This window comes from Geotrypetes seraphini, chromosome 15 (assembly GCF_902459505.1).
Source record: "Geotrypetes seraphini chromosome 15, aGeoSer1.1, whole genome shotgun sequence".
Taxonomy (NCBI): Eukaryota; Metazoa; Chordata; class Amphibia; order Gymnophiona; family Dermophiidae; genus Geotrypetes; species Geotrypetes seraphini.
The window spans coordinates 47913851-47938840 of NC_047098.1; the positions used below are offsets into that span (position 1 = coordinate 47913851).

Sequence of the window (24990 nt, forward strand, 5' to 3'; positions counted from 1 at the left end):
TTAAAAAACAGTAACATTCACTTGCCTAGCAATCAGTTTAAATAAGTTTGAGTTATTTTGGGGTCTGGGTAAAACCAGGATTTGCAGGATCCTAATAGACTTGTATTGAGATCCTGGGTGTTCCGTTATTTTTTTTTTTTTTCCACTGCCTGGATAAGCTACAGCCTGTTTTGACTGCCCCTCTGGCTGTCATTTTGCAGGGAGTCCCGCACTGAGGTCTTCTCCTTCTCTGCTGGTCCTCACACACACATAAGGGCATCTCATAGGGACCTGGCAGAGAAAGAATGAAGATGTCAGCAGGAGACGCCTTTTGGCAATCCAAAAAATAGGAGGTCTGCTGTTAGGGTAGGCTAGGATCTATGGGATCCTGGAAAATCCTGCAAATCCTGCCTTTTTACCAGGATTTCAATACTGTTGAATGAGAGGGAACAAAGTAAAACCAGGATTTCCAAGACCCAAATGAGAGAGATTTGTTTTTTTTACCCTGTTCCTACAAGACATCTTATTTTGTCTTCATTGCTTTCAATTGTACAACCCCAACCTCTCTGAAAACTGCGCCTTCAATTCTTTTCTGAAACTTTTGCAGTTAGGGTTAAGATTCTTGTGGACGTTGTACTCTTAGTAATAAATGTGCATGTGTAAAGAAGCTGGAAGCGCGCGCAACTCAAAGCTTCTTTCTCCTGTTAACTGCAGCCCCAGAGAGGAGCGAGCGACTTTTCGACATTGGATTAAAAGGGCTTTTGGCGGATTGATGCATCATGCCTGGGACTGGCGGAAGAAGGTCTCCCGCGTGGGCGGACCGGGCCTCAGTCTGTGTAGCTGTGGATCTGATCATGCAGACGTGCTGTGTGTGCGCTGGTGCCTCTCCCAAATACCGCTGCCCGCCATGCCGCCTCCGATAGTAAGTAGCCAGAAATCAGATCAGAATACTAATATGGGTGTCTGGGGGGGGTCTTCTCCTTGTACAATAACGAGGTGTGCTAAGGGTGTTATTGCGAGGGCCTTAAACTGTGATATTCTGGGCGAAGTAGGGGTTTTAAACCGGAGACCATAAGGTGAAGAGACAACGGCAGAATAAATGTAGTCGGTAGTAAAACATTTGGGGGGCGGAGAGCGGGGAGGGACTCATAGATGGTACGTTGTGTGTCTAGGTCAGGGGTGTCCAATGTCGGTCCTCGAGGGCCGCAATCCAGTCGGGTTTTCAGGATTTCCCCAATGAATATGCATGAGATCTATTAGCATACAATGAAAGCAGTGCATGCAAATAGACCTCATGTATATTCATTGGGGAAATCCTGAAAATCCGACTGGACTGCGGCCCTCGAGGACCGACATTGGACACCCCTGGTCTAGGTGCTTTGAAAATGAGCTCCTAGATGTGTGGTCAAGGGCTCGGGATTTATTTTTTTTTTCTCCCTTTCGGGAAGGAGGTGTCTTTGCAATGCTTAGGGCTCATTTTACTACATTTTGCTGAGTTGACAATAAGCTTGGACTGAAAAATGCTGGCATTTGCTGGTTGGTTAATCCACGCTTCATTCGTTTTTCTTTTATCTTGTTTTAACTACTTGATTATATCGAGGGAAAGAAAACTGTTTTGGAAGTGTTCTTGTGGGTGTTATATAGGGTTTTTAACGTTATTTATTCACTTTTTGTGTTTTAGTGCATTTGGGAGGGAACATAAACCCCAAATTATGTGCAAGGCAGATCTTAAACATGATAGAGCTCAGGACAGAAATTTGAAAGTTCAATAACAGGTTATTGTATCTCCTTCAGCTACAGGCAGGCTTGGGGCCCTTTATGGCATGGGAGAATAGGGCAGATGCAGTGGTCAGGCCCAGCGAAGGAGGTAGGTGGGGGGGAGTCAGGAGAGCCAGTTAAACCCAGACAGACTCCCCAATTTCTTGTGAGATGTTTCATACGTCTTGTATTCTGGAATCCACAATAAAAATTGTTGAAACATAAAAAACTGTCCAGGCACTCGGACAGTCCTCTTAAGAGGACATGTCTGGGTTTTTCTGGATGTCTGGTAACCCTACCCTGTCCCTACTGTTAAATCATCTGAGATACAAATTAAACCTACCGTGGCCTTGCATGCAATTCAGGTAGTGTATAAAATATGACTTTTATTTTTTTCTTTATTGTTTTATGCTGAAATCCAACTGATATAGGACATTATTTTTGTTTTAGTATAGGTTTGTAAAGAGAGAGTATTTATGTATGTATATAGTAGGTAATTTGTTCCTCAAATTTGCACAAGTTCTGTAATTTCTGATCATGCCGTTATGATCTGTTACAGTTGTTCTCTCCAGTGTTACAAGAAACATAAAGGTAAGATACCTCAGTAATATTATTTTGATTTTTTTATAGTGTTCTGAGACAAATCATTTAAAAAAATGAGTAGGTTGTATTCCTTTGGTGCGCTAATCGATTTAGCATGTGCTAATGATTAGCGTGTGCTAAATGCTAACGCATCCATAGAAAATAATGGGCACCTTAGCATTTAGCGCATGCTAAATTAATTAGCATGTGCTAAATCGGTTAGCGTGCCTTAGTAAAAGAGGGGGAAAGTGCTTCTCAAAAGAATACTCCACATTTCTGTCTGGGACTAGTTGATTTTTTAAAATATTTTTACACTATTTATTTATTTGTCTAATCTTTTTATTCAATTACTAGTGTTTAATCCCGTTAGATTAACGGATGCTAGAATAGATGTGTAGATCACAAAATGTAATGAAAACTTACCGTGTGAGCTGTCTTTTTTTCTCTCTCTCCTTGGCCGCTGTCTTGTCTGTCTGTTTTTTTTTTCTTTCTCTCTCTCCTGTCTGGTTTTTGTTTTTTCTTTGTCTTTCTCTCCTTGGACGCTGTCTGTCTTTTTTTTTCCTTTCTTTCTTTCTCTCTCCTTGGCCGCTAGCTGACTCTTTTTTTCTTTGTCTCTCTCCTTGGCTGTCTGTCTGTCTCTCTGGTCCCCTGTCTGTCTGTCATTCTTTCTGTTTGTCTCTTTCCCTGGCCCCCTGTCTTTCTTGCTTTCTGTCTCTCTCCCTGCCCACTGTCTTTCTGTGTGCATCTGTCTTTCGTTCTCTTGCGCTGCCTGCCTGTCTTTGTCTCCATGGCCCCCTGTCTGCCTGCCTGTCTCTCTCTATGGCGCCATGCTTGCCTGCCTTTCTTTCTGTCTCTCTCCGTGGCTCCCTTCTGTCTCCCCCCCCAGAGCAAACCAAGATTTCTGCCTGCCCCCAGCACACCCCTCCCCACAAAGCAAGTTTGCTCCCTGGCCCCCTTTCCCTCTCCCCCCCCCCCCCACTTCCCTGTGCAGCAGCAGCATTTCCCTACTATCCTTCCCTGTGCAGCAGCACCCCTTTCCTGCTCCCCCTGTCCTGCAGTAGTCCTTCTCCCTTCCTTTTACCTCCCCCCCTGTCCAGCAGCACCCATTCCATTCTCCCTGCCCAGCAGTAGCCCTTTTCCCTTCATTTTCCCTCCCCCCTGTCCAGCAGCACCATTTCCCTGCTCCCCCTGTCCTGTAGTAGGCCATCCATCAGTAGCTTTTCTCATCCCCCCTCCCCTCTCCTCCCGGGTCTCACACAGCCATCGGCAGCGCAGCATTCACAACTCACTGCTCCTGCTTGCTTCGGTCCTTCGTCGCTGCCGGTTCCCAACTACTTTCTATTTGCGCGAAGGCAAGAGCAGGACCCAGCAGCAAGGAAGGCCTGAAGCAAGCAGGAGCAGCGAGTTGAAGCCTCCCTCCCTGCCCTAGGCTGGAAGCGACGTCAGCAATGGTTCCTCTTACGCGCCGCAAATCAAACCGCCACAGGCTCCACCGCCGCAGCGCACGCGCCGCAAATGGAACACGGCACAGAAGCACAAATCATGGCTGCAGGGATCACGCCGTTTCAACTACGCATGTGTGGGTAAGGGTTTTATTATAGTAGATTTATTTGCTCATATATTTATTAACTTATTAATTCATTAATTTAATTCTTAATCTAATTAAATAGCTAGTTATTTATGTGCTTACTTGAATATTTATTTGCATATTTATGTGCTTACTTGAATATTTACTTGTATATTTATTTATATATGTTTATTCTTAATTGATCTAAATATATGGTTATTTGTTTACTTATGCTTTATATTCTCATCTATATATTTGTTTTATATTCAGAAAATTATTTATTTATTTGGTTTTTGATTATATTTATTCATATATTTATAGATCTTGACTTGTATTAGAACACTGAGATTAGTTTATTTATATATTTACTCATTATCTTTAACAAATTACAAATTATCTTTAATTTAATTGCAAATTTGCATATATTTATTCATATATATTACTATATTTTAACTTACTCGTTAAATTATTTAATTAATTAATTAATTGGGTGGGCTCCCAGGACTGCATAGCTTTGGATTTGGCTATTTACATGGGTTTTTCTTTCATATATTCTTTTATTGTCTAATTTATTCTTGTTTCTTGGGTATTGTTTTACTACATCCCATCTTCGATGCCTACTAACATGACTGACTGGCATACGAGCTCTCCATTGAACATAAGTTGGACCTGAAGATCTTATCCATAAATAGAGAATAGTTTTCAAATCCATAGGAATCACTCTTTTCAAAAAAACTATTATATCCTTTAGGTACTGGGTGTTGAATATCAAAAATTCAAAATAGATTATAACTATTAGAATGCCATTTTACCTGCCACATATTACTTACTTTGGAAAAGATTTCTGACCAAAAACTACAAATCACAGGGCATTCCCAAAACATATGGGATAATGTCACTTTGGGGTGATTGCATTTTAGACATGAACCCATAGATATGATAGTTGCTTTATAAGCTCTCCAAGGTGCCATATATAAGGGTCAAAGAAATTTGTACCCCCATCTCAAAATAAGAACTGTCGGGTAATAATTTGTGCAATAGTTATAAAAAACACTTAATATGAGTACCTTGCAAATTTACGTGTAATTCAATATTCCAAGCATAGGCCACTTCATCATAATCCATGAGAGGAGAAATTTCCAACAATGAATGTCTAAAATATTTTAATGGTACTATCAATTGAGCTTCCAACCAAAATATCAGTGAAGATATTATGTATCCATCACCGTTCCCGTCCCTGCAAATAACCGCGGGAAATAATCCCATGTCATTTTCTAGTGTCTATTTCAACCTCAGTCCTTCTACACCAGCATTCTTCAAAGCAAAGCTTGAGGGTCAGTGGTTGTGGCCATTCATACTCTGATTCTTCCCTCTCTCCTTAAAGAATGACATGAAGATGGTTTCTCGTGGTTATCCGCGGGGACGGGAACGGTGATGAATTTTGTCACCGTGTCATTCTCTAACCATCATCTCTAAGAATTTGATACAGGTAAGTAATGGTCCCCCCTCTTCTCTGCTCTGAAACCAGTTGATAACATACCAGGTTTAAAGGAACCATTACCACTTATGGGTAACAAGGGAGTGAGTTGAAAATTAATTGACAACCTACTACAAATTTGACGCCAAGTAGTTCTTAAAGGGGCCAGTAAAAAATAATAAGGGTTCTTCAGGACAGCAGATTCTAATCTAGAGGAATGTAAAAATAACTAAAATGTAAGGCTTCCAAAAACTAAGGGCTCCTTTTACTAAGCTGCGTTAGGGCTTTAATGCACGGAATAGCGCGTGCTACATTGAATAGCGCATGCTACATTGCTGTGCGCACTAGACCTTAACGCCAGCATTGAGCTGGCGTTAGTTCTAGAAGCGTAGCATGTGGTAATTTCCTGCGTGCGCTAAAAATGCTAGCACACCTTAGTAAAAGGAGCCCTAAGTTCCACTGGAGTCCATGAAAAATAAGATGTAGCAAGAAACCAATCATGTATATGTCTCATATGACAAGACTCCACAAATTGGCTTAAGGGTAGTAAACCAAGACCACCCTTGTCTATTGATAAAGCCACCATATTCAATGGAAGACGAGTCCTACCCCTATCCAAAGAAATCCCCAAATAAATTTATTAAGAACATAAGAACATAAGCAGTGCCTCCGCCGGGTCAGACCATAGGTCCATCCTGCCCGGCAGTCCGCTCCCGCGGCGGCCCAAACAGGTCACGACCTGTCTGAATCACCAGAAGGGGCTCCCTTGCCACTTTGGTTTCTCATTGAAGTCCTATCTTCCCATTGAAGTCCTAACCCTCCGGTCTTGCACATGCACGACCTGTTGGGTTTCTATACTTATTACCTGGTTAGCTTTCTATACTTGTGTTACATCCCAGCTCCTCCCTCAGTATCCCACGATCCCTTTATCCCTCAGGAATCCGTCCAATCCCTGTTTGAATCCCTGTACCGTACTCTGCCTGATCACTTCCTCCGGTAGCGCATTCCAAGTGTCCACGACCCTTTGGGTGAAAAAAAACTTCCTTGCATTTGTTTTGAACCTATCTCCCTTCAGTTTCTCCGAATGCCCCCTCATACTTGTTGTCCCCTTCAGTCTGAAGAATCTGTCCCTATCCACCCTCTCTAGGCCCCCCATGATCTTGAAGGTCTCTATCATATCTCCCCTGAGCCTCCTTTTTTCCAGAGAGAAGAGCCCCAGCCTATCCAACCTCTCGGCGTATGGGCAGTGTTCCAGCCCTTTTACCAGTTTCGTTGCTCTCCTTTGGACTCTCTCAAGTACCGCCATGTCCTTCTTGAGGTGCGGCGATCAATACTGAACGCAGTATTCCAGATGTGGACGCCCCATCGCTCGATACAATGGCATGATGACTTCCCGCGTCCTGGTTGTTATGCCCTTCTTTATGATGCCCAGCATCCTGTTGGCTTTTTTCGAGGCTGCTGCGCACTGTGCAGATGGCTTCAGTGATGCATCCACCAGCACACCCAAGTCTCTCTCAAGTCTGCTGTCTCCCAACAATGCCCCCCCCCAATTTGTAGTTGAACAACGGGTTCTTTTTCCCTATATGCATGACCTTGCATTTTTCCACGTTAAAGCGCATTTGCCATTTGTTTGCCCAGTCTTCCAGCTTGTCCAGGTCCCTTTGCAGGTCCTCACACTCCTCCCTGGACCTAACTCTGCCGCACAGTTTGGTATCGTCTGCAAATTTTATAACCTCGCACTTTGCCTCCTTTTCCAGGTCAATTGCATCTCTACGATTCTATGATAAAAAATAAGAGGGAGCATTTGATATTTATACAACCATTGAGGCAAAATAATCATATTACAGAGAGCAATACGCCCTATCAATGAAATTGGAAAGTGTCACCACAATAGAAGTCGAGATTTAGTTTTTTCCAACAAAGGTTGTATATTTACCTCATGAAGCTGAGCAAGATCTTGTGGGATTATTATTCCAAGATATGTTACTTTATTAGGTGCCCAAGTTAAAGGAATTGTATTCTTACTATGGCGTATGTATTCATGGAGGCTGTGTCTGTTTTTGACAGGGATATGAATGGTAGATTATTTCTTATGATTTGGCAACTTTTTTAAAATACAATGACACCCACTGCTGGAACTCATGTTTTATTAGGTAGACCTTAATTTTCATTATCCCAGGACAAGCAGGCATGATATTCTCACATGTGGGGTGACGTCATCTACGGAGCCCCGATGCGGAAGCATTTTCAAGCAAACTTGATTGAAGATTTAAGTTTGCTCTGCTGCTCCACGCATGCGTGCCTTCCTGCTCCACTAGGGGGTGCATCCCCTCGTGGTCTCCAGTTCAAAATTTTCCGCGAGCCTAGAAGACGTGTTTTTCAGGCTCTGCCCCAACTGCCTTCTAGCACCGCGATTTTTTCTTGTTTTTTCACGATTAAGTCGCTGTGCGCGAATTCCTTACCTTTTTACTTGATTCCTGCTTCGTTTTCAACGACCCGGAGGCTTCCGGGTCCCCGTGATCGCGTGGCTAATCGAGCCGCGGCTACTTTCGATTTAATGTCCCGGCCTTTGACCGGCTTTAAAAAGTGCACCCGGTGCGAGCGGCTTCTTTCTCTCACAGACCCGCATCGCCGGTGCATCCTTTGTCTGGGGGCAACTCATCCAACCGACTCCTGCCCCCAGTGCGCTATTTTCCAAAACCGGGCCCTCCGCCGAAGAAAAGCCCGCATGGCGGATCTCTTCACCCCGGACCAACCCCCCACTTCGGCCTCGAGGTCGGCCCTGGCCTCGGCCCCGGCCTTGACCTCGGCCCCGGAAACCTCGGCATCGCCTCGAGACTCGACCCCGAAGTCCTCGGGACAACAGAAAGCCTCGGCTCCGGGTAAGTCCCCTCTTCCCTCTTCAGGTTCTGTAACAGCGAAGAAGCCAGCCTCGGGGACAACGGCGACGCATGGCGGAAGCCCCATGCTTACAGCCCCGTCTAAGCCCTCCAAGCGTGCCTCCACCACACGGGAATACTCTGATACGAGGTCGCCCCCGGTGGAGCGCACAGAGGCAGAGGACATGCCCTCGATGCTGTCCGTACCCGTCTTCCAGGACCTACTCCGAGCGATGATCACGTCGGAGCTGTCCGCTGCAATGGCCCAGTTTCAATCGGCCTCGACCTCGAACGTGCCAGACCAGCCTGAGCCTCACACCGAACAACCTCGAGGAAAGGTGCGCAATCCTCGCCGCATCCCATCCTCCTCGGACTCCTCGCCGAGACGCCCGAAACGTTCCCCCTCCGCAGACCGTAGAGGGGCAAAACGTCGGGTTAGAACTACAGAAACCTCGAACCGCCGTACCTCCAAGAGGGCACGAGGTTCACCAACTCTACGAGGCCGTTCTCCCACACCTCGTACGAGACCACTAAGGGTGGCTGAGTTATCACTCTCCAACCCGCGCATCCTCTGAACTCCCCCTCGGACGCATTCTCCGAGGGAATCCGGATCGAGGTCACCAATCCGACATCGATCGGTACCCCTAACCCCGGCATCGTCTCCGAGGGGCTCCTCGAGACGCCGAAGATCGACAACCCCGGAACACTCTCACAGTGCTTCCCCAACCTCGGAGCATGGATCAGAGCATGAACCTCGATACTCGAGGGAAGCCTCCTTATCCTTCTCCACCCGGCGAAAGTCTCGTTCCCTGACCCCGCACGGGGCTCCGGGGACATCTCGCCCATCCTTCACTCGCTTTGTCCAAGACATGGGCCACGCATTGGACTTAGATCTCCAGTCCGACTCCAGATACTCTAAGGAGTACCTGGCGGAGCTGGATATGCCATCACTGCCCAGAGAGTCCCTCCGCTTACCACCTAACCCGGTGCTCCAACAGGCCTTCTTCAGGAACCTGGAGACCCCCTACATGGTCACGGCCGTACCCTCCAAAATGGAGGCCAAGTACCGCACAGTACCTTATCCGGGATTCGAGCAACCACAGCTCTCCCACCAATCGCTGCTAGTGGAATCCTCCTTGAAAAAGGCTCACCCGTCCCGAGTCTCAGCAGCGGTACCCCCAGGCCGGGAAGGCCGAACCCTGGACAAGTTCGGCAGGAGACTATACCAAAACGCAATGATGGCCTCTAGGGTGCAAAGCTACACTTTCACCTTCACATCATACCTCAAACACCTCATTGGACTATTGAGAGCCTTTGAGACTGACCTACCGGCCTCCCGGCGGGAAACGTTCGGCCTGCTTTTAGAGTCCCTCTCCAACCTGCGCCTTCATCTATTCCACGCGGCCTACGATGGCTTCGAACTTTCCTCCAGAGAAGCAGCCTTCGCTATCGCCATGCGCCGACTAGCTTGGCTGCGCCTGGTCGACATGGACCCCAACTTACAGGACCGGTTAGCAAACCTCCCCTGCGTGGGAAAGGAATTGTTCGATGACACTATCGAGGCGGCGACAAAACGCCTCTCCGAACATGAACGCTCATTTGCCTCCCTTGTCCGGCAAAAGCCCAAACCGCCAGCGCCCAGGCCATACAGGGCCCCTCCGCGCCGCTACCCACAAAAGTCCACCCCTGCTTTCTCGCGGCCCCCACCCAGACGTCCGCAAGCCCATCAAAGGGCCATGCCCAAGTCCCAACCGCCCGCGACCACCAAACCATCCCCGTCCTTTTGACGGGACACGCGGAAGGGGGCGGGCCCCCTCCGCCATAGTCCCAGACCGCCTTCCCATCGGAGGTCGACTCAAAGCCTTTTACCCTCGCTGGGAACAGCTCACGACGGACGCATGGGTCCTTGGCGTGATCTCATCAGGGTACTCTCTCAACTTTCGGGCCATTCCCCCGGACAACCCCCCAAGGAATTGCCCTCCCAACAGGACTCAGCTACCTCTACTCCTCTCCGAAGCTCGAGACCTGCTTCGCCTGAGAGCAGTGGAGAAGGTTCCCCCCGACCAACGGGGGAAGGGCTTCTACTCCCGTTACTTTCTGGTACCGAAAAAAACGGGAGACCTACGCCCAATACTAGACTTGAGACGCCTCAACAAATTCCTAATACGGGAAAAGTTTCGGATGCTCTCACTACCAACACTCTACCCCCTGATCGACGAGGGCGACTGGCTCTGCTCCCTCGATCTCAAGGAGGCGTACACACATGTCCCAGTGCACCCCGCTCACCGCAAGTTTTTGCGTTTCCAAGTAGGGGACTGGCACCTACAATACCGAGTCCTCCCCTTCGGACTAGCATCATCACCTCGGGTCTTCACCAAGTGCCTCGTGGTGGTAGCAGCAACCTTACGCTCCCAGGGCCTCCAGGTATTCCCCTACCTGGACGACTGGCTAATCAAAGCCCCGTCCAAAGAAGGGGCTATCTCAGCGACCCAACAGACTATTACCTATCTACAAAGTCTGGGGTTCGAAATAAACTTCCCAAAATCTCAACTACGCCCCTCACAATCCCTACAGTTCATCGGGGCCACGCTGGACACGGTTCGCCTCCGTTCCTTCCTCCCCCCTCCGCGCCGGGAGGCGTTAGTAAGTCTGAGCCGAAGGATCTCTCGGCTGACCTCAGTATCAGCCCGACAGATGATGATCCTCCTGGGCCACATGGCCTCCACCGTCCATGTCACACCCTTCGCCCGCCTCCATCTGAGAATCCCTCAATGGACCCTGGCGTCTCAATGGCGTCAAGACCGGGACCCGATCGACCGCTCCGTGACAGTGACTCCTTCATTGCAACGATCGCTCCGCTGGTGGGCCGACTCTTCAAATCTTTCCAAAGGTTTGCTCTTCCTCACCCCACCCCACAGCAAGGTACTCACCACGGACTCGTCGGAGTACGCTTGGGGAGCCCATCTAGACGGCCTGCGCACCCAAGGAATGTGGTCAGCACAAGACCGCCGCTGCCACATCAACGTGCTAGAACTTCGGGCCATCCACCTCGCAGCAGTAGCCTTCCAACATCTACTCCGCGACCGAGTGGTTCTCATCCGAACCGACAATCAAGTAGCGATGTACTACGTAAACAAACAAGGGGGCACAGGATCTTGGCCCCTTTGCCGGGAAGCCCTGCGCCTCTGGAAATGGGCAATCTCCAACAACACCTTCCTTCGGGCGGTGTACATACAAGGAGAACAAAACTGCCTGGCGGACAGACTCAGCCGCCTCCTCCAGCCACACGAGTGGTCACTACACTCTCAGGCCCTACGAGGAGTGTTCGAACGGTGGGGGACGCCTCAAATAGACCTGTTCGCGTCCCCCCACAATCACAAGCTGCCTCTCTTCTGCTCCCGGATATACTCCCCGGACCGGCTCGAGGCCGACGCCTTCCTCCTCGATTGGGAGGGAAGGTTCCTGTACGCGTTCCCGCCGTTCCCTCTGATACTGCGGACGCTTGTCCACCTGAAAACAGTACAAGCCACCCTGATCCTGATTGCCCCTCGCTGGCCACGCCAGCCGTGGTTTTCCCTTCTACTTCAACTCAGTGTCAGAGATCCACTGCCTCTGCCTCTGTTTCCCTCTCTACTGTCACAGGGTCAGGGTTCACTGTTACATCCCAATCTTCAATCTCTTCATCTGAATGCTTGGTTTCTCTCCCCCTGACTGCTCTCCCCGTGTCTCAATCAGTCAAGGAGATATTGGAGGCCTCTAGAAAAACCTCGACGAGAACCTGCTACTCCCAAAAGTGGACCAGATTCTCAACCTGGTGCTCCTCTCACAGCCAGGACCCGGTGTCGGTCCCCGTCCCCCTGGTCCTTGACTATCTACTTCAACTATCTCATTCCGGCCTAAAGACCAACTCCATTCGAGTACACCTCAGTGCGATTGCGGCCTTTCATCAGCCCCTGGAAGGGAAAGCCCTCTCGCTCCATCCCTTAGTCACTCGCTTCATGAAGGGCCTGCTGAACGTCCACCCCCCTCTCAAACCTCCCCCGGTGGTTTGGGACCTTAACGTGGTTCTGGCTCAACTAATGAAACCTCCATTTGAGCCCCTAGACAAATGCCATCCAAAATTCCTCACTTGGAAGGTAATTTTCCTACTTGCACTCACGTCCGCACGGCGGGTTAGTGAGCTACAAGCCCTGGTAGCGGACCCACCCTTCACGGTATTCCATCACGACAAGGTGGTACTCCGCACCCATCCAAAGTTCCTACCTAAAGTAGTGTCTGATTTCCATCTCAATCAGTCCATCGTCTTACCTGTGTTTTTTCCCAAGCCCCACTCTCACCCCGGAGAAGTGGCGCTCCACACTCTTGACTGCAAAAGAGCGTTGGCCTTTTACCTCCAACGCACTCAGCCACACCGGAAAGTCACACAACTGTTTTTGTCCTTCGACCCAAACCGGTTAGGCCACCCAGTTTCCAAACGCACCTTGTCCAACTGGTTGGCCGATTGCATCTCCTTTTGCTACGCTCAGGCTGGTCTCGCGCTACATGGTCGAGTAACGGGACACAAAGTCCGAGCGATGGCAGCCTCCGTAGCCTTCCTCAGGTCAACACCTATTGAGGAAATCTGCAAGGCTGCCACATGGTCTTCGGTTCATACCTTCACCTCCCACTACTGTCTGGACTCCCTGTCCAGAAGCGATGGCCGGTTCGGCCAATCGGTGTTGCGAAATCTATTTGCTTAAATTGCCAACTTCCCTCCATCCCTCTGCAGTAAGCTTGGAGGTCACCCACATGTGAGAATATCATGCCTGCTTGTCCTGGGATAAAGCACAGTTACTTACCGTAACAGGTGTTATCCAGGGACAGCAGGCATATATTCTCACAACCCACCCACCTCCCCGAGGTTGGCTTCTTGGCTAGTTAAGTGAACTGGAGACCACGAGGGGATGCACCCCCTAGTGGAGCAGGAAGGCACGCATGCGTGGAGCAGCAGAGCAAACTTAAATCTTCAATCAAGTTTGCTTGAAAATGCTTCCGCATCGGGGCTCCGTAGATGACGTCACCCCACATGTGAGAATATATGCCTGCTGTCCCTGGATAACACCTGTTACGGTAAGTAACTGTGCTTTATGGAGTCTTGGGAAGGGAAGTGGGAGAGGGTAATTAATGGGAGAAGTGGAGAAGTAAATAGTTGAGTAGTCTTTCTTTTATTTTAATTATATCTGTATTTATATTCATCTGTTATTGTGTGTGTGTGTGTGTGTGTATATATATATATATATATATATATATATATATATATATATATATATTGTATACTGTATTATTTTATCCAATAAAAATGATTTAAAGTTAATATTTTTCCAAAAAAGCAGATCCCTAAAGAAGGCATAGATGATGTCAGAACAGCTATTATTGGTTGAATACTTGATATTTATTTATTTTTATTGGTGGTTTGTTTTTGGTTTTTTTTAAATAAAAAAAATATTTTGAGCCATTTTAATTCATTTGACTTTATTGACTTATAGTCCATATTTCACAATGGATTCCAATCAACAAAGTGGGTTACAACAAATAAAAATTAAATAACCAATTATAATCATGAACCCCTCTCCCAATTAAAACAAAAAATCAAGTAATCTAAAAAAAAAATTACACTGTGCAACATCCAACAGTTACGTCTTTAATAGTCAGCCTGTTGCTGGCCTGTCCTATACAATTTTTAAACACAATGAAAAAAAAATCTGGCCTTCAACACTTTACAAATAACCTGAAATATTTTGTTTTTAAAGCAACCTGTTTAATTAAACAGGTTCCACTCTTGTACAGTATTCAATCTGGATCTAGTTGGATTTCCTTTAGAACTGGGGATCCTGACTGCATCATATTTATCTTTATGGAATATACTTTACATGAAAAGGATTGCATTAAGAATGTGATTCCAAATTGGATAACAAGTTTGTGCAGTATAACACTTTGAAATGAATCTTTTCATACCAAATTCCATATTATCTTCCATTGGACTTTAATATTACATTGAATGTTCCTTTACACATATGTAATTTGTTATATAGCAGTATGTCCCTATCCCAGGGAGCTTATAACCTGTTGGTCCCTGAAGCAGTGGGAAATAACTTGCTCAAGATCATAACTAGTGGTAAAAGCAGAATTTGAACGCACATTTCCTAGTTCTTAGTCTATTTTCATTGCTGATCTTCACTCTAATCTTATTTTGTGGCATAATCTTGGGTGCCTTTCATTGCTTTGAACAGCTTCTTAGTAGATTCTTTGATTACAGATTTTCTTGTGCTTTGAATTTAATAGAAGAGTGCATACCTAAAGTGGACCAGGTTCAAAGGATTGCAAATTCAGAAATTTCTCCCACTTTCAGAAGCAAGTCATGGAGAGATGGAGGTATGTTCTTTCTCTTGTGTTGTCACTACTTAAGTGAGGGCCCTTTATCCAAAGCCGCAGCAGCGATTCTCCTGCGGCAAATGCACTGAAAACCGTCTGAAAGCAGTGCATGCACATAGATCTCATGCATATTCATTGGGGAAATCCTGAAAACCCGACTGGATTGCGGCCCTCAAGGAGGGACTTTGAGATCCCTGCTCCAAATGGAAATTGCTGCAGGACATGGTAGATAGCCTCACCTGGCCCTTTAAATCACTTTGACTTCTTAGCATATCCAAGATGTTTCCCTCCAAATCAGGGAACACTGGTGATATTCTCAGACGATGTTGGTAATGTTTTGGATGTAGATGGAGGAAAAAGAGGCATCAGAGATGACCTCAAGACTATTGGCTATGAGGACTGGGAGGAAAAGCATTTTATAAGGGAAGAAGAAAGGGAGCTTCCTGGTGCTGTTGGTAGTCCACATTAAATAGCTTGTGCAGGGCTATCTGGGGATATAGACTGGCACTTAATCAGATAGGCCCGGATTCTGTAACTGGTGCTGTTGGCAGCTGCCTTAAAAGTGGCTGCTGATTATGTGTCAATCACGCGATGGCGCCAGGTACAAAATGGCACCTACGGCAAAGGTAGAGTTTTCCTGGCCTATGTTTCCGGCGCCTACCTATAATGTGAATCGCACCTCTGTAGGGGCTTTAGGCCACCTAACGCCACTTCCGGCATTAGCTACGCCCGCATGGCATTAGGCGGCCTAAAGCGCCTTCAGAGATGGCGAGTCTGGTGCCAATTTTTAGTTGCCACTAGGCGCCTTGAAACTCAGTTAAAAATGTTGTTTCAGTGGTGTTTTTCCTGAGTTTAGAGCCGTGTCTCTCAAACATTTTTAGCACTCGCACACTAAACGGAGCAAATGTTTTTCACGGCACACTATAATTGAAAGAGCGGGACATAGGTGCCGTTAAGTGCAATTCACTTAAGAACTTAGATGCCTGCAGTGTTAAGCCAGTAAAGCGCTGGCCTACATTGCGGGCATCTAAGTTTTTTCTTAGGCGGCGTCAACTGTGATTCTGTTAATGGCACCTAAGCACAATGGGCACGCCATCGGCATCCAGTTTTTCAGATGCTGCCGATTTAGGCGCTGTTTACAGCCCTAAGGGCTCACTTGCTAATCATGCACTAATCAGCATGTGGCAGTGGGTCTGTGCAGACACACCCTTTCAGCCAAAAAATAAAAATGTTTTTAGCGCATGAGTAGATTTTTATCGTGGGATGCCTTGGGTGCACCCAGCAGTTAGCCCTCTTAAGCTGCGGTGAGCACATGCTTAGAAAGATTCCCGACACAGTGGTGTTTGCCAAAGCTATCAGAAATGGCGGAGAGTCCTGTTTTGGCAGCTTTATGGCATATCTGTTGGGTTCTGCGCCTTGTCAAATGAACAGAACAAAAGTCCCCACAAACTGAGAACCCTACTTCTACTATGAAAAACAGCAATTTATAATCAATTAAAACAATTGTTTAATCTGGTTAGATACAGGAGCTCAGGTCCCATGAGAGAATTCTTAACTTGTTCCCAGGGGTGTGACTGTTTTAATAGCTGATTTGTGGATCTTTGTAGGTTTCTAGTGCTAAAGCAACATTACTACTCCTTCATTAGCAAACTTATATATCATTATATTGTCAGTGCAACACTAAACCAAACTTGTCTCTTCCTCCTTTTATAGGAAATTCTTGTTCTATGAATGAGATCCTGGATGAAGATGAGGAACAAGATAGAGTCCATTCCCAGAAACTTAAACTCTTAGGTAAAGTAGGTGGATCAGTAAACAGAATTGGTTGTACTGTCTAAGAAAGATCGAATAAAAAATAACCAGTAGCTACAATTGCTACTCAAAAGAAATATTGCCCATGTTGAGGCAATAAATAGAAATAAAACTATCTTAAAAACATTTTCCAAATAGCTTTCAAAGAGAGAATCACCCTCAAGTCGCATATGAGTAACATACCAGAATATATAAATGATCTTTTTGCTCATTGCGGACGAGGGGAAGAAGATTATGAAGCATATGAATGTCCCAAAATGCCCAAATTACATTGGCATTTGTGGATCGCTAGTATTCCCCATGAGGCGTTCTATGAGATTTACATGAAGAAGAAACTTGTCATGCAGTGGTGCCTATGTAGGGATTACAATCATTATATGGGGGCCATGGCATAGCGAGGGAGGTTAGCTCCCTGCATCGCCATGCTCCCCCTACCCTTTCTGCAGTACACAGAGTGGGGGGGTCCAGAGAGGCCATGAAGATGGCACCCATGGGGGTACGCTTCCCATTTACGATGCTACTGTGTAGGGGGTTGTGACATCATGATATGAGGGAACGGGGTTTGGGGTTTTATCCAATGTTAAAGTTGACCTTTGCTTGTGTTGGGAATTTTGGGCCAGATTCAGCAACCAATGCTGGTATCGGCTGGCACCTCCAAAAACAGTGCACCAGTCGCAAGTCAATCAAGCACCAGCGCTGGTTGCAGAACCACAGCCAGGTTAAACATAGGTGCCGAAAATGTAGTCCAGAGTTTTGAAGGCCTACATTTCCAGCACCTCTGTCTACTGAGGTACCAAAGGTAATTTCTTCCATCAACTTTAGGCACCAGTAGGTGCCTCGGTAGACAAGATTCCAGTGCCGGAAATGTTGGCACTGATGGGCACCTTTTTTTTTTTTAATGCTACTTTAATTGCTTTTAAACGACGTGGTCAGTTACCGCATCGTTTAAAGGCAATTAAACCAATTAAGTTAGGTGGCGGTGGGGCGCCTTCGTGAATAGATAGGTTTATTCCACCATTTTGCTGCTTGGTAAGATAAGGCTGTGGAGTGTATCGGCCAAATGAAAATATCGTGCAGTCAGTGGATTTGGACAATAGTGCTTTCCATGATGTAATTGGCTGCCTCACTTCCAACTCACTGCGCTAAGGACCCCTGTGGAAGGCAACCTCCTTGCCGAAACACGGACTGTGTAGGGCCTGTAGATTCTATATATAGCATTATTTTCATGTTTTATACATTGACATCAGATAGAGTTTATAGTATAACCTTTTTATTGCATTGCATTTTAATATACACCAATAAATAATTTTTTTTTTTACTCCTGAAGGCCAGGACTGGGTCCATTTTTTTTGCTTGTTTCATCATTCACTTTTGTGGCACCAAGGTCCTTGGCTGTGTGAAGTTGGACCGCCTTTTTGGTGTTGACCACCCCACAGTCTTTTTGTTGGCTCATTCTTCTGGAAAAGGGACATACAACATTATAGTACGTCCAAATAGCTAGGAGTATACAGTATATTGTAGGTGGGACTAGAGAGGGCCCAGAATCGGGACATCCAACAGCAATTACCAAAAGTCAAAAAAGACCTCAGTTAAAGCCCACCAGGAGTAGGGAAGTTTATGGCCAGTGACCATTAAGGGTTTGCTTACTCAGCTAGTACTATTAGCATTCCCTAGTCCCTTTGGACTTTAACTGAGGCTTTTTTCTCCACTTATTCTATTGTTTAGTGTTGTGTGCTTGGAGTTTTGTCACCTCACAGTCTCCAGAGGAGAGTGGACTTTTGATTACTTGATTCTGAGTTTCCTACTCTTTCCTTATTCTGTCATCCTGTGTTAACCAATTATTAGAGAATTATTATCCTAAGCTCACAGGGCTAGCATGTATACACTAAATCATGACATTCTCGTGTAACCAATAGGCTTTGTGGCCCTGCAGGAAGATATACATTTATGTCTTGTTTCTCTTCTTTAGGGGAGTCTGAAGAACTAAAAGACTTACTGCAGAATCCACACCTCAGACAGTTGCTTCTAACTGTAGATCAAGCAGAGGAAAAGGAGACCACTCTGAAAAACTATATGCAAGAGCCCTTGTTTGTAGAGTTTGCTGACAAGTGCTTGCAAATTGTTGAGCCTCCAGAGAAAGAAAACATTTGTCCAGAGTGATACAGGCACTGCGGTCTTTCTGAATGGATGACACTAATGTGGACAGATGGTTGGCTGTATGCAATGCATTGATTAAACACATTAAAATTCTGGTGAAATTTGAGATAAGTAAACTTACAAGTCTCAATTTCTACTTCTACCACCTGTCAAAATAGGACTAAAAATGTTACATGCAAGATTTATTAAGAAATGAGAAAAAGAGGCTGCCCAGTTGTAAAGAATTCCAGTATCTTTAAAATTGGGCATAGGAACAAATACCACCACGGCTGGCAATAATTAAAAAAAAAAGAAGCCTAATGCAGCTTTATAAAAGGGAGGTTAGTTTTAAAAAAAATATATTTAAGATAGGGGTACAGGCCTGCACAACAACCATTCTCTTGTGAGATTGTGCAGCAGTTTTTCTGTATTTTTGGTTTACAATGCACCGTGACTGCCTTTTGAAGATTTATGCACGTTAATATGTGCTTCATTGTCTAGGCAGTATTTAATGTCTCTTTGTCGTTCACCCAAGCAAAAGACACAAGCCAGATGTTGAAATCAACCAACAGTGATACTTATTAGTAAAAAAAAGTCTCAATACAGTTAAAAATCTGAGGTCCCAACTAGGATCCCAGTTTCGGCAATCTGGAATGCCTTCATCAGGGAACAAATATCATTGGTTGTATGAACATAACCAAATCATGACATGCAATGTTACAGTATATTCATTTATCAAAAATCTGACTTTAGGGTGTTTTGTTAGTTGTTTTGATTGTTGGGGGAGTTTAAAAGAGCAGTGGCATTTGGTTCGGCTGGTTTAGCTGGCAAACTGTGGGGCATTTCTGAAAGGTTCTTGTTCTAATCAGTATCCAACAGTGTTTTCCTTGTTTTCTCCATGTGAGGGTGGAATTGAGATGTGTTTCAGCCTAGTTGGTTTCTACTTGTCTATTCGTTAAGACTTGATTGTACTGAAGCCAAAAGTTAGTATCTTGGTCTCCACCTGCTGGCAGAGGAGCGAGCGTAAACACATCTGTTTCTGTGCCGGTCTGGAGGGACTGAAAGAAAATTAGCAGGTAAGGACCTAATTTCTCCGTTCAGTTACTTATATTAAAGCCATTAAATATATTTTGCCTTTACATTTTAATTTATCCTCATATATACATATCTGAAATGTTTATTTGATTTTAAGATTTAGGTTCTTTCATTTTTCTGTATTAATATGCTTGTGGTCAGCAGTATTATGATTAGGTATGCTTTATAAATTGGATTTATCTATTCTGAATCTTGTTATATATTCTTATGCATTTCAAGGACAAGTGATATATTCTTATGCATTTCAAGGACAAGTGTTTGTTTTTCAATGTCGTTTTTGTGTTCTCATAACAACATAAGCATTAGTATAGCTAAAGGCAATTCATAACTAGTTTGCCATTAAAAATAAAAAGGAACAAAAAACGCTTTCTAGACTATCTCCAACAGAATAATAAATAAGACAACATAATACTATTAAAAAAGAAGACATGAAAAATACGATAAACTATATCAATACATATGTATGGAAACAAATATTTGTGAGATCATAATTTCTAGCATTTATATATTTATGTTTCCATAACCCACTGGTCAAGACTCACATCTCTTTCTACTGGAGAGATTATCAAGGTAAGAACCTAATCTTCCCCTACTGCCTTTCTGTCGTTAGAGTGTTTTACATATTATACAGGTACTTATTTTGTACCTTGGGCAATGGCAGGTTTCAACCCAGGTTCTCAGGCCACTGCACTGACCATTAGGCTACTCCTCCCTCCATTTTTCTTTGTTTCTATGCATAGACTTTCCTGTCTGTCGACTTAGTACGCTAACCACTAGGCTGTTACTCTATTCCTTAAAATAATAATCACACACAATTTTAATCTTGAAAAGTTTATTTATTAAAAAAAAAAGAATATATAAACAGAAAATCCAATAATATTAAAAAAGCACAAGGACACTGTATTGGTAGATAAGGCAAGATAATATTCTATTGCAATGGTGTCTAGATTTGAAGTCAGCCTAATTTGTTTTTAATAGGTAGCCATATCTACAAGGCAGTGTTTGTTCAAATAAAAGTGAACAAGCCTAGGCCGAGAGACATGCTACCATGTTTGGAACGAGTAAGCATACAGGAATTCACTATTAGTAGGAAAATAATCCCATCCCCTTCCTTTCAGCATACAGAGTTTCTCAAGGTGGCTAAAAGTTGTACCAAGTGCTAGTATAGCATTGATAGCTAATGACTGAAGCAATATAGCCAATCTTTGCTTTCTGCGAATACATTTGAAATGGCATCAGAACCTGATCTGTCCCATTTCTGTTTTCAAATATATATTAAAACAAATAGAAACATTTTAAATCGTGAAGCTATAATTCTTAAATAGTGCTTCTTTTAGTGTAGTGCAACATTAGATATAAAAACAATTAACTGTGCAATTTAAATTATGATTGCAGTAATTTTATCACTTTCTTCCAGGAGTTTTGACAAAACCTTTTTTGCATGTATATATACCCACCCCCCATAGAAAAGCTTACTGCATGATAAAAAGCCACATATTTTAAACATACTGGCCCAATTAGCCTTTCTTGGTATAAAAAGCACCTTCAAGTAAGTACAAAACCATTAGAACAAATTATTACATCTTAAAATATTCTCAAGAGTGAGGTAGAAGCAAGTATTGATCATGGCTTTGGTTAACAAAATTTATCATAAAAAGTTCCATGGTCTCCGATTGGCATTCACTGAATAGGCAGCTGAAAAGTCATTCTTTGGAAGGCAAAAGTGCCATAAAATACATGAATATCTCAAAAAGCCACAAATTGTGTAGCAGCTCATTTTGTTTTTTCTAGTAAGATTTCATTGAATCCAGTTATCCTGCAGCTGTGATGCTGAGGGTGTACGTTGGCATAAAGCAGTGGAGATTTCTTGTAGCGAAACCGGATTGATCCCTGGAGGCAAAAGATATACATGATTAAAAAGAATAACAGCCATCACAACACTTTTTAAAAGGACCTGGAATTAAAAGCTGATTATCAACATATATTATACTCTAGCTCTGTCTTTTTTTTTTAAGTCCACTTCCTGAGGCAATTCCATTCCACTGGTCACTGACAGAATTGGAATCTAAACAAAGATTCTGGTGGAAAAACTGGCCAAATCTCTTTCATTATGAATTCCCTTCCAACATAAGTTGTGAATAAATGGACAAATGAGGTCAATCCCTGGATGTGATTAAATGGAAAGGTGGACTGCCAACACAGCCACAGCAATCATGCCTAAATTTATCCTGTCTTACTGGGGGATGCACTAAAGTCAGCGATCATTGCTAAACCTGTTTTCACAGATTTAGCGACAATCACTGATAACTGACCCAATGCACTAAATGGCCCACTGCGTGTGATCGGCCATTTTCTGATCCGATCCATGCAAATGAATAAAACCACATGCAAAATAGCCAAGTGATTAATGCACTAACATCACTTGGCTATTTAGCATCAGGTTGCTCTAGACCTGTCGGTAACTGTGTTACCAACAGGTCTGCTTGGGTTGGGGTTTTTTTCCATTTTATTTTCAAAGGCACAGATATTTTGCATGTATTACACACGCAAAATATCTGCCCCATTAAAAAGAAATGAAAAAAGTCCCCCCCCCACCCACGTCTATTCCCCAACCCAAAACAAATGGCTGGAGTGATGCTCACTCCCTCCTGCCATGAAGGTAGGACAAGATCAGATGCCCTGCCCCGCACCCCCCTCCCGAAAAAAAGGCAGGAGAAATGCTCACTCCCTCTTGCCACAAAGGCACGCCCTCCCTCCCCTCTCCCACAAAAAGACAGGAGGGATGTCCACTGCCTCCAAGCCCCCCTGCTCCATACCTTAAAAGTTGGGAGTAGGAGGTACTGAACACACCTCCTGCTCCTCAGGGCCCTCCTCAGTGCATCATGTGATGCACGGGGAGGGGCCTAAGGCCCTGATTGGCTCAAACACCTCAGGCCCCTCCCAATAGTTGCTCAGGACTATATGGCTCAGCATGAGGTATCTTTGAAGAATATTAGCAAAACAAGGAAATTAAGAAGGTTAGGGGCTGCAGCAAAGCAGATGCTTTTAAAGGAAGAGCACACAGGGTAAGATTGCAATTTATCATTGTCATAGATACAAACAAAACCCACACTTTGAAATGTCTGTATACAAAAGGTAGAAGCCTAAGAAATAGGATAGGAGAGTTAAGAGTATAGAGCACTAAGGGCTCATAGGACTTGAATGGACTGTATCACATTTGCCATGCCTACCGTGGCTTTGTAAACGGGGCCCTAAATGAAGAGAATGATACAATAGGCATCTCAGGAAGAGCAGAGGAGATATGGACTGGGAGCCAGAAGGGGGTTGGGAGGAGAGATGTCAGACTTGGGAGGGAGAGAGAAAGGAAGGAAATGCTGGGTTACAAGGGTGGAGTAAGCAACAAGGAGGGGAGATGCTAGAAATGGTGGATCCATGCGGGAGAGTTGTCAAGAAGATGAATGAGCAGAATGAGTATACAAGAATAGAAATATGGTAATGGGAAGCAGATAAAAGGGAATAGGAGGATGAGAAATGTGAAAGCTAGGGGGTGAAAGAAGACGATAGAAACTTTATTAGATGAAAAGGAATAAAGCAATGTTCCCTCTAAGCTGCATGGCCACATACCTTTTGGTAGCAGGCCACGCAGCCAGCACACCAGGACCTCTGGCCATACTCTGCTGCTGCTGTGGCTTTGTGAAAAAAGAAGTGCGGCTGGAAGGAAGGAGAAGGAGGCCTACTTGGGATGTCTTAGAGATGGCCAGAACACAGGTACACACCTTTGGAAGGGGGCATGAACTTGGGACATGGGAGGGAGGGGAAAGAGATGGTGAGGTGGGGGAGGGAATAGAAAGGGAGAATTGTTGAACATGGGTGCAAGAGGGAAAGAGATGATGTATATGAGGAAAGGAAGAGGAGACTTGCTAGGCATAGGGAGGGAGATAATTGTTGAACATAGTGGTGGGAGGAGTGAGGTTGAGAGAGAAATGGGTGTGGCGGTGGAGAGGGAACAGTGGGACAGAAGGAAAGGGATGCAAGATGCAGAAGATAGCATTCTCAGAGATCCTACCAGTACCGAGGGCAGATATGAAAAGGCAGGAAAAACTACAATCAATAAATGTGTGGATGAGGAGATGGTGTGAGGAAGAAGGGTTCCACTTCGTGAGGAACTGGACAACGTTTTGGGGCAAGAGCAAGCTGTATGGGAGAGATGGACTGCACCTGAGCGCGGCAGGAACAAGACTTCTAGCAAACAACGTCGAGAGAGGAATAGAACAAGCTTTAAACTAAGAGGAAGGGGAAAGCCGACAGTCGACCTAGTGTCGACGATTCAGAAGAAGGTATCCCGTGAAGATACTAAGGGGAAAAATGGCTGGGAAGAAACAAGGGACGAATTACAGGACTCAACTAAACCAGAAGAGGAGATTAGAAAGGACTCTGAAAGCAATTTGAAAGCACTTGAAGACAGAGGAGGGAGAAGGACGCTGAAAGCACATGGGGAAGACAAAGGGGTGGAGAAGGACGCTGAAAGGCCATGGAAAGGGCGGGGGGGGGGAAGGACTCTGAAAGCACTTGTGGAAGACAGAGGGGGGAGAAGGATGCTGAAAGCACATGGGGAAGACAAAGGAGTGGAGAAGGATGCTGAAAGGACATGGGGAAGACGGGGTGGGTGGGGTGGGGTGGGGTGGGGTGGGGTGGTGGAGAAGGACGCTGAAAGGTCATGGGGAAGCAGAGGGGGGAGAAGGACACTGAAAGCACATGTGGAAGACAGAGGGGGGAGAAGGACGCTGACAGGACATGGGGAAGATGGGGGGGAGAAGGACGCTGAAAGAAAATGGGGAAGAGAGAGTAGGGAGAAGACGCTGGCAGGGAAGAAGACAGATGCCAGACTATGGGGGGAGCGGAGAGAAGAAGATGGGTACCAGACCAATTTGGAAGGGGGAAGAAAGGGAGAGGCATAGTAACAGAGCAAATGGAAGATGCAGAAGGAAGAGAGACAATGGATGGAAGGAATTGAATGAGAACATGAGGAAAGCAGAAACCAGGCAACAAAGGTAGGAAAAGAATTCTATTTCTTTTTTTTTTGCTTCAGGATAAAGTAGTATATTAGTTGTGTTGATAAAAATTTATAAACATTAGAGGCTCTGGTAGAAACCCGTTTACAAAGTATGTATTCTTCCCAATTAATATTTTCAAATTAATAGTCTTTTTGCTTATTTGTAAATGGGTTTCTACCAGAGCCTTTAATTCAGTAGTTTAATTTCTGAAGTTTATAGGGACGGGCGAGGACGGAGGGG

General features: G+C 45.0%; 2 protein-coding genes across 10 annotated transcripts in view; one reads left to right on the top strand and one right to left on the bottom strand.

Moving 5' to 3' along the window:
* Positions 1 to 689: 689 nt before the first annotated feature.
* On the top strand, positions 690 to 19886 carry ZNHIT3 (zinc finger HIT-type containing 3). Its single transcript, XM_033922199.1, has 5 exons — positions 690 to 901; positions 2297 to 2328; positions 14564 to 14653; positions 16367 to 16447; positions 18435 to 19886. The coding sequence occupies exons 1-5, from the start codon at positions 759 to 761 to the stop codon at positions 18623 to 18625; spliced, it is 537 nt and encodes a 178-aa protein (XP_033778090.1). The 5' UTR covers positions 690 to 758; the 3' UTR covers positions 18626 to 19886.
* Positions 19887 to 20517: 631 nt separating this feature from the next.
* MYO19 (myosin XIX) overlaps positions 20518 to 24990 on the bottom strand; it is a 192863-nt gene continuing 188390 nt past the window's right edge. For all 9 annotated transcript variants that reach the window (XM_033922186.1, XM_033922183.1, XM_033922185.1 and 6 more), the window contains one exon: positions 20518 to 21586. In XM_033922186.1, the coding sequence (XP_033778077.1) occupies positions 21470 to 21586 (117 nt within the window). In that variant the 3' untranslated portion in view covers positions 20518 to 21469. The remainder of the gene's footprint in view (positions 21587 to 24990) is intronic.